The 14,797-nt window shown below is 40.1% G+C and overlaps 1 protein-coding gene across 1 annotated transcript in view; it reads right to left on the reverse strand.

Moving 5' to 3' along the window:
* Positions 1 to 4,458: 4,458 nt before the first annotated feature.
* pard6gb (par-6 family cell polarity regulator gamma b) overlaps positions 4,459 to 14,797 on the reverse strand; it is a 79,875-nt gene continuing 69,536 nt past the window's right edge. Inside the window, exon 4 of the mRNA XM_057827501.1 lies at positions 4,459 to 5,873. Within this exon, the coding sequence (XP_057683484.1) occupies positions 4,849 to 5,873 (1,025 nt within the window). The 3' untranslated portion in view covers positions 4,459 to 4,848. The remainder of the gene's footprint in view (positions 5,874 to 14,797) is intronic.

The following is a 14,797-nucleotide window of genomic DNA, read 5'->3' on the forward strand; positions in this document are numbered from 1 at the left end:
CCTGCTGTCAACAGTGTTGTTGTCCAACATGCCTCCTAGCATGCATTGCAGCGCTACAGATGTAAATAATCTAAATTCATGTTCAGTGCTAATTATTTATTCCGTTACTGTTCCAGTTGTTTCATTAATTGCTTATAATGGTATTTGGTAACACCTTATTTGACAGTGGCGTCACAGGACTGTAATAAGACGATCATATTTATGACATGACACTAGGGCTGCAGCTATCGAATATTTTAGTAATCGAGTAGTCCATTGAAAATTCTATCGATTAATTGAGTAATCGGATAAAACATTTTTTTCTAGGTAAGGAGCAATTATAAATGTTTCATCTAATACTAAACCATTTTCAGTCAATGTCTTTTTTTAATGTACATTGTTGAAAACAGCCAACAATTGCACTTCAGAAGTAACTTGAATTTTTTTATTTTATTTTATTTTTTACTGTTTTCATTTAAAAACTTCGAAATCTTATGGGAAAAAAATTTAAAAAATAAAAAATCTTATTCCTTACCTAAAAGTTTCACTACGCTTGATAACACACCAGGGCTGCAGCTATCAATTATTTTAGTAGTCGATTAATAAATGAACTAGTTAGTTTGAGTAATTGAGTAATCGGATAAACATGAAAAAAATTAAAATACCTGAGCTGGGCCTCAGGGTATTAAAAAACAGATAAATAAGGATCTACATATGTACAACCAAAGAACACTTGGCTAACTTACATAGCAAAAGTCCACTAGCTTAAATGCTATAAAACACTCTTTTTTTTTTTTTTTTTTTTTTTTTTTACAATGCTCTCAACAAATAGTTCCGACACATATTCCCACAAAAATTGGCTAAATATACCTTTAAACTAAATTACGAATGCATTAAAAAACATTAGCGCAAACAAAAACCGAGCTAATGTTGGTCTTAACAGGGAGAAGCTGGATTTGGCCATGTAAAATGAGGAAGACTAGAGGGCATTGTATCCACCCAAATCAAAAAAACCGAAATGCAAACACTTTCAAAAACAAACCATTACAACGACACTTTAATTAAACGAATACTCGAAGCAGCAAAATTTACTTCAAATTTTTTTTTCAAATCGAATACTCGAGTTAATCGATTAATTGTTGCAGCACTACATGACACTATCATGGGCATTACTGAATGCTTATGACAAATGTCATTACGTATCATCCATCAAATTGTGTTACAAACTCCATTTAATGTCCAGTTTGGATTATTATTATTATTATTATTATTATTTTTTTTTTTACATCTATTCAAAAGTGAGATAATTCGCCGGGTAACACTAAATGACATGTTATAAGCATTCATTAATGCTCATGACAGTGTCATTTCATAGTTACGATTGTCTAATGACAGTCTTATGGCGCCACTGTCAAATAAAGTCGTACCAAATACCATAACTAACAATTAATGAACAGTAACTGAAGAAATAATGGGCACAGAACATGAATTTTGATTTATTTACATCTGTAGGGCTGCAATGCATGCTAGGACGCATGTTGGACAACAACAGTGTTGACAGCAGGTGGCAGAAGAGGTTGACCGTCTCCCCCAAGGGAGCAATGATGGCCAAATGAAGCTTCTTGAAGCAATAAAGCTTTGCAGCCAATTGGGGGCTGCAGCTATCGAATATTTTAGTAATCGAGTACTCAACTGAAAATTCTATCGATTAATCGAGTAATCAGATAAAACAAATATATTTTTAGGTGAAGAGCAATTATAAATATACATGAGAAAACAAGACATTTCATCTAATCTTGAACCATTTTCAGTCAATCAATGTCTTTATTTTCGATGTAAATTGTTGAAAACAGCCAACAATTGCATCTCAGATGTTACTAGAATTACAAAAAAGACTAATTCACTGCTTTCACTCCAAAAACCTTTAGATCTTATTTTTAAAAAAATATATATATATACTGTATATACAGTATATATACCTAAAAATGCCGTTACGCTTGATAACACACATCACTTACTAGCGCTCTTTATTAGCGCTTAGCGCTCTACTGCTTTAAGATGGCGGCTGTTTACTAACGCTGCCCAGCCGCGGCTAAGTCTGTCATTTCGCATCTAGTTCAACATACACAGGGTCCCCCCAGGATTGATAAATCTAAATTCAAGACTTTTAAGACCTTTTTTTAATGCCATTTCAACTGGAAATTAATACTTTTCTCGCACCCATTATTTAGATAATATTTAATCATATTTAAAAAATAAAGCACTGAACATCAACACCATTACTAAGTGTGTTTGACAAAAGAATGCACATTTATTGAAGATACAATTAAAACAAAACGTTTTATGCCACAGACCGGCCCTCTTTATGTCATGACCTACCTTATTAAAATATTGTAATAATAATCGTGCTGTCAAGCGATTAGTTTTTTAGAATCGCGACTAATCGCATGATGTCAATAGTAAACTTGCAATTTTTTAAAATGCATAAATTATATATTTCAATTTTTAAATACACCTATTAGCACAGGAGTTCATCAAATTTAAGCCTCATTAGAAACAAGAAAAGTTTTCCTTTACACTTGTAAAGATTAATCAAATATGAATTTTCCCCAAATAACTTGTAAAAAGGGAGGCACGGAGGAAGAGCATGTCTACTGACAGTTCTGAGATCAAGGGCTCAAGCGCAGGTTCTGTGTGAAGTTACCATTTTATTTTTGGGGTACTAGCTATAATTTTATCGTATATTAGACTGACTTTATAATGAATGAGGAACCTTTTGCAGGTGTTTTGAATTACACATGTGGCAAGCGTGTACAAAACTGAAGCTTTTCATCATATTAATTTTTTGGGGGTTTGTGGTACATGCAAATTGACATACTTAATTTTGTTGGTTTAATCTACCAAAATAAAACAACTTTTACTTGATATTCAAAATTTGGGGGGCGTACTGTATATAGTTTAAATAAATAAAAAAATAATATATCATTACTTATGAGTGTTTTATTATTATTATTCATGACATAAAATTACCGCAATAAATTAAATGTGAAAGATTGAATGATTGATTGAAAGAATAATTGAACTCACCAAAACGGCTGTCTCCCAATGCACTTATACAGTTAAGACACCTGTGTATTTCAAGATAGCTCACGGCACGCTCATCAGTCCACCTCAGAGTGCAATATTTTGGGTTAAAATGCCCAACTTATGTTTTGCCTGAGAACGTGGATTTCACCCCAATACTCCGTCTTTGTGCCCAAAAATAGTGCCTGGAGCCTCCATGGTGGAAGTTTTAGTGGTGCTCTCCTTAAAATTATTTCAGTCTGCATGTTCATTTAGGGTTTATCGCTGTACTTTGCGATAAACCGTAAATGTAAACATGCCCTAAACATGCTCAAAAACAACGATAATGGGTCGCGCAAACAGCCAGACGGGTTCACGCTCGTCATGCTGCTTCAACGGGCCCCATTTCGGCCATTAAAACCCAAAATTAAGTTTTTCCAGAATCAAGTCAACAGGATAATATCATGATACTCTTTCCCAGAGGCAGAGCTGGCGGCATTGGAGAATGAAATTCGATACCCCGCAACAGGTTCCCACACTACGGAATGCTAGAAGGGCCACAACTTATCGCGCAAAGCGGGGTTGCGTGATGCAATTAGTAAAAAGTTTAACTGAAAGCTTCGTTAAAAATGTGTATTACGACCGGCCCAAACGTCAGGCCGGCCCACCGGGAACTGTCCCGGTTCTCCCGATTGGCCACTCCGGGCCTGGTACTGTGCAATTGCCTGCTGTTATGATGTTGATGTTAATGATGCTAACGGCGCGTGCGCACGAGGTGCAGTGCATCGGAAAAATTCTACGCGTCATCTTCGTTATGGATTAAAAAAAAAAAAAAAAAAAAAACCGTTACGGATATAATTTAGGTTGCACTGAGATGTTCTTGAAAATTAAAACCACGGTTAAAAAATTCCAGACTTCAGACAGCTAATTTAATACTTTTAATACCTTTAATAATGGAAAACTAAATTCAGTGCTTTTTTAATACTTTTAATAACCCGCGGGTACCCTGATACATGTGATTTCTATGAGACTCATCAGACGCTACCTGCTATCAATGTAGCATCGTGCGGGCTAGTATTTAGCAACGTCGGCGTCGTTTGTAGCGGCTGTCGGCTGCAGTAAGTTTTTTTTTTTGCTTCCTCTACACACGTGACATCGACGAGTTGTCCCGCATTAAAAGTAGTCCGAGCAAAACGTGATGCTTAGAGCTGTCAAAATAAACGATTACTCGAGGTGAATAAAATTACTCGGATCAGTTTTTAAACTCGAGTTGCTCGAGTATTCGTTTCAGCTCTAGTTCAAAGCTTCATGGTGGTTCATTTGGTCTTATGACAGTTGTATGATGCTGCTGTCAAATACATTATGAAGTTTATTGTTATACTGTAACGCGTTATTAACAACACTGGCAATACGTCATATGAAAATGAATAATTTATTGAAACAGATACAGGATTTCATCACAATCATCAAAAAGGACAATTAAAAAGCATACTCCATGCATTCAAGAATACGAGAAATATAGATTTACTCTTTCAAAAAGTTGTCAACAAGCAAACCCAAGTTTGGTCCCAGTATTAAGAATGAAAAGATAAAAGTGGCCACTCCGTTTTTAAAAAAAGAACACCTTTGTTCCGACGCATATTACATACAAAAGTTGTTTGACGCGAGACGAGAAACATTTTTTTAAAAATCCAAGGTGGATAGACAGTATGATTTCCTTGATCCTTGGCGTGCAACGTCCTGTTATTACAGTCATTTCTTGATCATGGTGAGTCTCATTTTGAGCCAGCGGGATATTAGCGGGTATTATAGCGTGATGACGGTGCCGTCCTCTTCCACCCCACCCCTGGGCAGGGCCAGGCTGTGCCGCGGGTCAGTTTTCAAGGAGCTGAGGATTTTGTGAAGGCTCCCGTTGCTGTGACGGAGGGCCGGGTTGCTGCCGTGGTGACCGGGTTGACTGTGCTGGAGGTTCAGGTCTCTGAGGAGCTGGTAGCTCAGGCTGCTGTGTTGCTGCTGCTGGTGGTGGTGGTGCGACCCCCCGTTGAGGCTGGTCTGGGAGTGAAAGGAAGCTGTGGAGACGACCGAAGGGGGGCGTGATGGAGGGCTGGGCGGCGCGGGACCGGAAGCGGCTGCGGCGCTCTGTGCCTGCTGCTGCTGTAAGCGTGAAGCGTCGGACCTCTGGGATGGGCGCTTCAAGCTCTTCTCAATGACGACGTCGGTCTCATCGTCGCTCTCCAGGTCGTCCGGGTAGCCACGTGCTCCGGAGGGCGCCGTCCCTCCCGGGGCGGGGTACCCGGCGGACCCGCCGCTGTCCGACGACCGTCCCGAACCTCCGGAGATGCGGCTGGCGCGCACCACGTTATTGCGCTGGTTGACGGGCTTGACGGTCACAATCAGGTTGTGGCTGTTTGCGATCATCATGTCGGTGACCTGGTCCAGCGACTTCCAGCTCACTTCAATGCCATTAACCTCCAGCACCTCGTCGTTAACCGCCAGCAGACCCGTGCTTTCCGCCAGCCCGCCGGGAACCAGCCGGGATATGAAGATCCCCGGGACCTTCTCCAAACCCTGCGGTGTGACGCGGACGCTGGTTCCGTCACGGATGTAAAATCCCAAAGGTTTATCCGAGCCGTGACGGTACAGCCGAACGCGACGGTGGGATTCCGGCAGGATGTCCACGTCGATAATAGAGGACACGGGTCGGAAGTCCTGCGGCATGCCGATGCGGATGTTCGCCCTCTTACGGTTGATGTCGATGTTGCGCAGGGCCACCACTGTCTTCTTTTTGCGGGTGATGGTGTTGTTGCCAAAGTTAGCGTAGTCCATCTCTTCTGCAAAGACAAAATAAAACATGTTACTAAGAGAAGGAACTAGACCTCAAAATCACACTTCCTCCTTCGACCGATATACTCCATTGTTTTTTTCGTCAACGGAGACGAAAATATTTCATCGATGAACAATTTTTTTCATGAAAATGACGAGCTATAAATATGTCTTGGGAAACCAAAACATAACGAAACGAATGCCAGTTTTTGTTTGACGAGACGACAACGAGAAGCTCAACTGTGGTAAGCAACTTTACTTTTAAAGAGGGTTGGGCATCAAGCATTGATGGGATCCGGGACGAACACTCCGGTTCTCCCGGAACCGTTCTAATTTTTAAAATTTTAATTTCAAGTTTCGCTGCCCTGACCGCCGACCGGCAAAAATAGCTGCCAAACACCACGAAGAAGAAGCCACATGAAGACTAGCTCATTTATGAGCAAATCATACAAGGTGGCTAATTTAGCTTAGCACAAAAACGTGTTGCTTCGCTTCACATAAATGGCAACAAAGTAACAGAATAAACACACCGAAATGATATCAGACTCTCAGTTAAAACGTGAAAACTTACAGATTTTGTTTTATCAAGGGTTCCCAAAATTGTGCATCGTCTGTAAGGATTCTTTTCCAACTAAAGTAATATTCTTTTTGCATGCTGCTTCCAGTAAGTCACCACTAGGGGAAGCCAAGCAGACATATCAAAACCAAAGAAAAACTGTAGAGTCCGAAGTTACAATATCAACATCTTGTCGATGGATGAATTGAACAATATATCAGTTTGGAAAGAAATCCAATTTTAAAGTAGTCAACTTAAGATCAAGGGATAGAACACTCCCTGCCTGACACCTAGACGATGTCAGCCCTTAACTAACTTGTAGAAATAGCACCTAAAACAAACGGTGCTATACAATAAATGCTTGCAGCATAGGACACTCTAAAACATAGGCAAAATAATACAGTAGTATGAAAAAGTATCTGGATCTTTTGGAATTTCTCACATTTCTGCATAAAATCGCCATCAAATGTGATCTAATCTTTGTCAAAATCACACAGATGTAAAAACAGTGTGTGCTTTGACTAAAATCAGACAAAAATATATAGGTTTTTGTATTCTTATGAAGACAGCATGCAAGCAATGACAGAGAGGGGGAAAATACGTAAGTGAACCCTCTGCCTAAGGAGACTTAAAGAGCAATTGAAAACAATTTTTACCAAACAATTTAAGTCAGGTGTGAGCCCAATCACTGATGAGTGGGTTAAAGGTGCCCTGCCCACTATAAAACACACAGCTGGTAAGAATTGTCCTGATGAGAAGCATTGTCTGATGTGCCTCACGGCTAGCTCAAAAGAACCGTCTGAAGACCTGCGATCAAGGATTGTTGATTTGTATAAAGCTGGAAAAGGATAAAAAAAAAAAAAAAAAAAAAAGTCTGGATGTATGTTCATCAATCGACAGTCAGAGAAGTTGTCTAAAAATGGAGAGAGTTTGGCACTGTTGCTTCTCTCCCAAGGAGTGGCCGTCCACCAAAGATGTCGCCAAGAGTTTAGCACAGAATACTCTGAGAGGTAAAAAAGAACCCTGGAATGTCTGCTAAAGACTTACAGAAATCACTGGCACAGTCCAATATCTCTGTGCACACATCGACTATATATAAAACAATGGTCAAGAATGTTTATCATGGGCCGACTCCTTGGGGGATGCCACTGCTGTCTAAAAAAAACATTGTTGCTCGTTTAATGTTTGCAAAAACCCACTTGGACACTCCACAGACATTTTGGCAAAATATTTTGCGGACTGATGAAACCAAAGTTGAATTGTTTGGGAGTAACACACAATGTCATGTGTGGAGGAAAAATGGTACAGCTCACCAACATCAACACCTCATCTGCACCGTGAAGCATGGTGGAGGGAGCATCATGATTTGGGGCTGTTTTGCTGCCTCAGGGCCTGGACAACTCGCAATCATTAATGGAAGAATGAATTCAAATGTTTATCAGGATGTTTTGCAGGACATCCCGAGGCTGTCTGTCAGACAGTTGAAGCTAAAAAGAGGATGGATGCTGCAACAGGACAATGATCCAAAACACAGAAGTAAATCAACTTCAGAATGGTTTCAGAAGAACAAAATACACGTTCTGGAGTGGCGAAGTCAAAGTCCTGACTTAAACCCCATTGAGAGTCTGTGGCATGACCTAAAGACAGTGATACATGCCAGAATTCCCAGCAATCTCACTGAACTACAGCAGTTTTGTAGAGAAGAATGGGCCAAGATGCGTCCTGATCGAAGTGCCAGACTGATCTGCAGCTACAGGAAGCGTCTGGTTGAAGTTGTTGCTGCCAAAGGGGGGAGGAGGCACAAAATATTAAATGTGATGGTTCACTTACTTATTTATTTATTTGTATACTATCCTCATTAAAATATGAAAACCTATTAATGTTTGGCTGGTTTAGTTAAAGCAGACACTGTTTTTTCATCTGTGTGATTTTGACAAAGATCAAATCACATTTGATGGTGATTTTATGCAGAAAGGTCAGAAATTCCAAAAAGTTCAGATACTTTTTTATACTACTGTATGTGTAAATGCTTTCTCCATGAGCTATTGAAAAATAAACATCTTTGTGAAAGTGCACTCCTGTGGAAAGAAACTTCATCATATTCAAGTTCAAAGACAAGTTAATAATAGTCCTGTGAGAAAATCCGAGCAAAGTTAATTGAAAGTACATATAACATATACAAAGTACATATACAAATTCAAACGATGTCCAACCTTATTTTTGACCTTTAAAAATCAGATCTCGCAGTTTTATCAAGTACGTTCAGTGTGGTTGATCATAACGTGTCCACTCTGCTATAGCTTTATATATCTTATAAATTATTTGAATCAAATCATTTCAAAAGGTTTATGAATAAAATGATTTCTCATGAAGTATCCAAAGTCATGTTAGCTATTATGCTAGCAAAGCTAGGCTGAGGGCTAACTTTAGCACAAAATTTTCCCTCTGTTAGTGTCCACTCTGTTACATCTGACCCTAGAATATGTGCTCGTCTCTCAATGTTCATTCTAAATGGTTTGAAACCTTCGTTCATTTAAAAAAAATTTTGGACTAAAATCTGAATTTTTTAAAGACGAAAAAACTGAGTATTCATTGACAAAAACTGGACGAAGAATAACACATTTCTGAAATGACAAAAATATGACTAAGACCAATAAGTATTTCGTCCAAAAGACTAAGACTAACTCAAAAGGGCTGCCAAAAACAACACTGACATACTTCCTGGAAAGTTTCCTTTGAGAGTCCTGCAAAATTAATTTTAAAGATTGCACCAGCTCACATTACAGAGGCAAGAACTTCAAAACTTCAATATACAGGAGTGTTTTTAGCGACAAGCGACATCTCGATTGCATTCACACTTTCTTACTAAGGAGAGGATGTGTACGTAGAGGAATCGCTGAGTGTGCAGAGGCCTTCCCGTACACGCAGTACATCAAGTGGCCCTCCTTTTCCAGATACCACAAAGACAACTCTGGGATGACTAAGGCCTTATCCAGCGAATGCAACAATGTCTTTATCACGATGTAGCCTTCTTAATACCAACATTATGATACAAAGAGAATTCTTCTAGAGTACTCATTGGCTGCCATTGACTGCGCTAGACATCCAGTTCATTTGAACAGAGTCAAAATGGATTGGATGACCAGTGCTGTCAATATCGCTGAAAGGTGGGCATTGACAGACAGTCCTCCCAGTTTAAATGAATTGGATGTCTGCTGTTGTTTATGTTTATATTTAAGATCCCCGTTAGCAGAAGCAACACACCGCTTCAGCTACTCTTTCTGGGGTCGTATCACATCACACATTTACAGAACAACGATTCATATTTACAGACACAAGGAGTCATATAGAACAACCAAGGGCGTAGGTTTGCATAGGAACAGTAGGGACATACCCTACCAACTTTTCAGGATGCTCAAGTTGTCCCCACCAACTTTTAAGCAACCTTTTTGCATTATATATTTACTTAAGTTATATAGGTAATTTAGATTGTCTTCCTATATGTTGTAAGGATAGAATTGACTACCATTATTAAGTGAATCATTTTCATTATGTTCAGAATTACATTGACCCCTCTTCACTTGCTGAATGTGCCAGTAAACCCCCCCCCCCCCAACGCACGTTTGATTGGCTGATGACTTGACCCCTTCCCTCCACACAGACACACGCACTCATAGCCCTGAAAGAAATACAACATGCTAACTCCTCACCCCTTTCGAAGACGAGGGACATAAAGTTTTTTTCCCCCCGCCAGCAACAGGGTGGGCACGGCCCCCCACGGTGGCCTAGAAGTGTCGTTGTATGTAATTGAATTTCCTAAATATGATTTTAAAATTAAGACTTTTCTGGTAAAATGTTGTCTATAAAAGTTGTAAAGCAATAAAACCAACAAAAATGAATGAAATGAACAAAAAAAAAAGAATTATAATGGGTCAAAATTATTTCTCGAACAGATCATGTGACTAGCTTACCTGGTACACCAGACTCACCGCTGTTCCAGCTATTGAGTCCGGCCACCATTCAGCGGATACAATTTCCAGGGCGGAGCAAGCCACAGCAAACAGACAGCGGAGTGGACCAATCAGCGACGGGCAGACGTGACGTTAGTAAAACGACGAGGGCAGGACGAGGGACTTGCGCGCGGAAGTAAACATACGAGGAGAGCGGAGTTTATTCAACATGGCTAGCGCGAGACAGACTGTTGTCAATGACTCTTGTCGATGTGTTTTTGGTAATTTAAAACTGATTTTACCGTGGATTGGAACATATTCTCGGCTCTCCTGTTCACCATCGGTATTGTTGAGGAGACGACTTCCGACGCGCAAGAGTGACGTTGCTCGTTAAGAACACGTCACGCAAATAAACGAATCTGATTTGTCGATTGATTTTGTACCTGCTCGAGAGGCCGTTAATGGGCTGGTTCCCAGACTTTTCTCTCAGTGTTTGAAAAATACAGGGAGAACAGTCTGGCTGTGCCAGGCAAGTGACTAGCACCTTAGACGGTCATTTGCTTTGGTTAGCCAAAACCACCTGAGGACTGAAGAGCCAAGATGGATATGCGGAAAACACAGACAAGGCTGAAAAAGCAGTTTCTGCTCTTGCACAGCTCTTTAAAATAAACTGCTGTATTTTAAGCCAAAAGAACTGTTGTGTTTGATAGAACAATATGCTGCCATAGCAGATTCATGGCGCATTAAGCCCCCGAACAATTTTCAATTTGTCCGTTTTACCCTGGAAACCCCCATTTACAGACGTCGCGCAACCACTTTTGTTTCAACCAAGCCATAAAACGAAGGTAATTAATTAGTTATTCAAAATGTGTTATTCTTAGCTTAGAATCATTAACTGATATCTAATATTTCATAAAAAAAAAAAAAAAAACAAAAAAAAAACGACTTATTCACTCGCATATTTTAAACGTTTAAACAAATGACGTCACAATGAAAAAAATGGTGTCCGTAAAAAAGTCACGGTTATCTACCTCATAACTATCGCTTAATTGTATTGTTTTGGTACTGTCGCATTTTCTCCGATATGTTAGATGATAAATAATCGATCCAAACAAAGAAAAATCGGGAAAAAAAAACATTTAAAATGGTAAATATATGAAAAAGAAAATCTCAACCACTCCTTGATGTCTGAGATTTCTGCATTGCGACCCTTGTTATATTACCATGTTTCACCCATAAAATCCCCCCAAAATCCGGCTGTGGCCATTCACAGCTGTTTCTTGACACTCAGTGATACATGCTACATGGAATTTTTGGATCGAAACAAGGTAAGTACGCGATAATATCTCGTTAAAGTCATGGCCTCTCTAATTCTGCTCTTTCATGCTCTCACCTCCAGATAGGGTTTCTCTGATTAAATATATTAAAAAAATGCACTCCTGTTCAAAATTTTTCTTCCCCCAGAAAATTGGGATTTTAAGCTTTCCGATGATGTATCACACATACATATCGGACAATGTTGAAAGTTGGCCAAATTGGGGGTCTCAGAGCGGAACTTCAAGTCACCTCAACGTTTTCTGCCATATATGTAATTTTTTCAAAACTAAGCTTTCAAAAGCAACAACAACTACTGAGCAAGAACCAAGGATTAAAAATGTGGACCATGAAACGCCACAGAGCACCGCCAAAATGGTGAGCAAAGTTTCAATTTGCCCCACTAAAGACGCAAATTGTACAACACAGCCACCACCGGCGGGCGTACCATATTCAATGGATGACGATCTTGGCGAAAATTATAGCTGTCCTAAGCAGCCTGATTTAGAGTTCCCCTCAAAAATGATGGAAAACAAAAAACGTTAATTTTCAACTTATTATTATAAATATTCATGTAAGTTAATTTGACTGTTTTGGGGTCATTAACATCGGGGCCGGATCTATGGGGGGGCCGGGGTGGGCACGGCCCACCCAGACGTGAGTCGTGCCCACCCAATCAAAATGTCGGTGTTCTGTTATGCATAAAAGATTGATGGGTTTTGTGATTGAATACCTGAGTTTTATTGCTTTTACGTCTTATTAGCATCATCTAGTGGACGCCTTAATTTACTGCATCCCATGTGCACTTTATTTGAAAGAAACTGTCACACGGATGTTCAGTAGTTGTTCAGTAGGGAATCACACGAAGACGGCCGCAGTCAGTTCGCACCGTCTCTGTGACCACTTTGCCTTGAATTTAAGGTTGCATCGCCGGTATGTATTGTTTAAATGTGTTTAAAAACGTAAATATGTGAATTGTGTGTACTTCAGTGCAAAAAAAGTGAGATTCACTTAGCATGAAACTTGTGATATGTTAATTACCCAAGAGTTAGAGGGTCGGCAAAATGGCGTCTCGGGGGCTCTGCTAATTGTTTATTCATATTTTCATATGCAGTTTGCTACAGATAGGGCAGTACATATGCAATTTCATATATTGTGCATAATTTGATTGTGTTGTTTTGTCTGTTTTCTTTAGTTTCACCCTTTTGAGTATTAATAAACCTGCTTAGACATAGCCACGTCTGTAGAGTCGTTGATACGAGAAAGGTGTTCATAGCCACGACTATCATGACGGCACAGTCTCTATTTAGCGTCGCACTGGATATAGAGAACGCACGGAGAGTTGGTCTCACCTACTTTTTTATTGCAGGATTAACGGTTACTGTTGGCCGCAACCACGCCGAACAAGTAATCACCAAAACAAGCTGTTTTTCCAACCTCGTTTGTTATCCGCACGCTTCCTCTCTCTCTTCCAGATACATTCTCGCAGTCAGACATCTGGCCATTAATGACGTCACCAGCCACAACAACGCGTCGCCATATTGATATGGGGGCAAAAACACAAGTCACAAGCAGTTGCTCTGTCGCGCATTGTAGTACAAACGCGTTGAACTTTTGTCTTATTTGCGGTCTTTTTTTTCCCCGTCGGAATGACTAAAAGTTGCCATGTTGCGGGTTGTAACACAAGGAAGAGTTTAGAGCCGCATTTGAAGTTCTTCATTCTTCCTCGTGAGAAAAAAAGGACAAGCAAATGGCTGAAAGCAATCAATCGAGGAACAGTAAAAGAAGACTGTTCCGTGGACCATTCTCGCCAGTGGGAACCTAAATCCAGGCACAATTACATTTGCAGCCGACATTTTATTACTGGTGAGTAAACTTTAATCGATTTTTCTTGCCCCAATTAGCTGCTAGGATTCAATAGACTAAGCATTTTTATTATTACCGTAACTGACAACTTGCAAAGCGTTATTTTTCTTTTGCCATGAACTGCTCTGATCGGTCAATCGGTATATTATTGGCCTGGTGGGAATTGGTTATTTTGCCGTGACGTGTTCACAGCTAAATAACGCTTGGAGGCGAATTACCGGTTACGGCAGAAATGATCACTCCGTATATACTACCAGTTTTCTTAGTTCCTCACAGTACATATTCCATGTAATTGGTAAAGGTCAACTTACAGGGTGACTTTATGAGGTAGTTGTAGATGTTACCGAACTCCACTGCAGGCAATTCCTTTGGATTGTTTATCCAGCTATCAGCTGCGACTTTGTATGAGCAGATTTGCAGGCCAATACACGTTAATTTTAAGTTGTATCGCCTCCTCGCGTCTGTCGGCAGTGACTCATGATAATAAGTCATGTTTAAGACGTTTTTAATGAAAAAAAGACGCAAAACACAGCTGAAATATATGAATTTCAGACGTTTGTCTACGGATGTTTACCTGTGTGTGCCCCCATCTCAAAATGGCGACACAATGCTATGCGAGATGACGTCATCGTGACATCACGCCGACAGCGAGAATAAGTAGATAGATGAATGAAAAAAAACAAACAAACAAAAAACACCCCCCCAAAAATTAATGCAGCCTCAACGGGACACAAGCCAGTGTACTACTGGCGCCGGTCCCAAGCCTGGAGAAATGCAGAGGGTAAAAAAAAGCCTGCATTGGGGGTGCCCCCTCAAGTTTTCTTAGTGCCCACTCTGGTGGGTAAACCTAGATCCGGGCCTGATTAACATGTTGTGCCCCTCCTGCCCCAAAAGTCAAACTCCGCCTACGCAAAAACACGTCAATGTTGTGGAGGTTGGGAACACACCACTAGTTTTGCTGCCGGAAGTCCGACCTGCATCAGTGTTAGCATAACATTAAACTGTGTGAATTTGCTAACCCGCAATACCCGAGTAGCAAGCTGCTTAGAGATAATTAAACTGTGAGAAATGTAGTGGACTGGGGTTTGCCCCCTTGTCCCCAATTTTAATTTTTAAAGACACCCAAAGGACCTTTCTTTTGTTTTTGTTTTTTTGTTGAGTTTGGCTGTGCTTGTGGACAAAAGCTGTCATGTTTTACCTGAAGAAAGGCTCCATTTTTATTTATAATCGTTATTCCCGAATTTTT

The sequence above is a fragment of the Corythoichthys intestinalis genome, chromosome 22 (genome assembly GCF_030265065.1).
Source record: "Corythoichthys intestinalis isolate RoL2023-P3 chromosome 22, ASM3026506v1, whole genome shotgun sequence".
NCBI lineage: Eukaryota > Metazoa > Chordata > Actinopteri > Syngnathiformes > Syngnathidae > Corythoichthys > Corythoichthys intestinalis.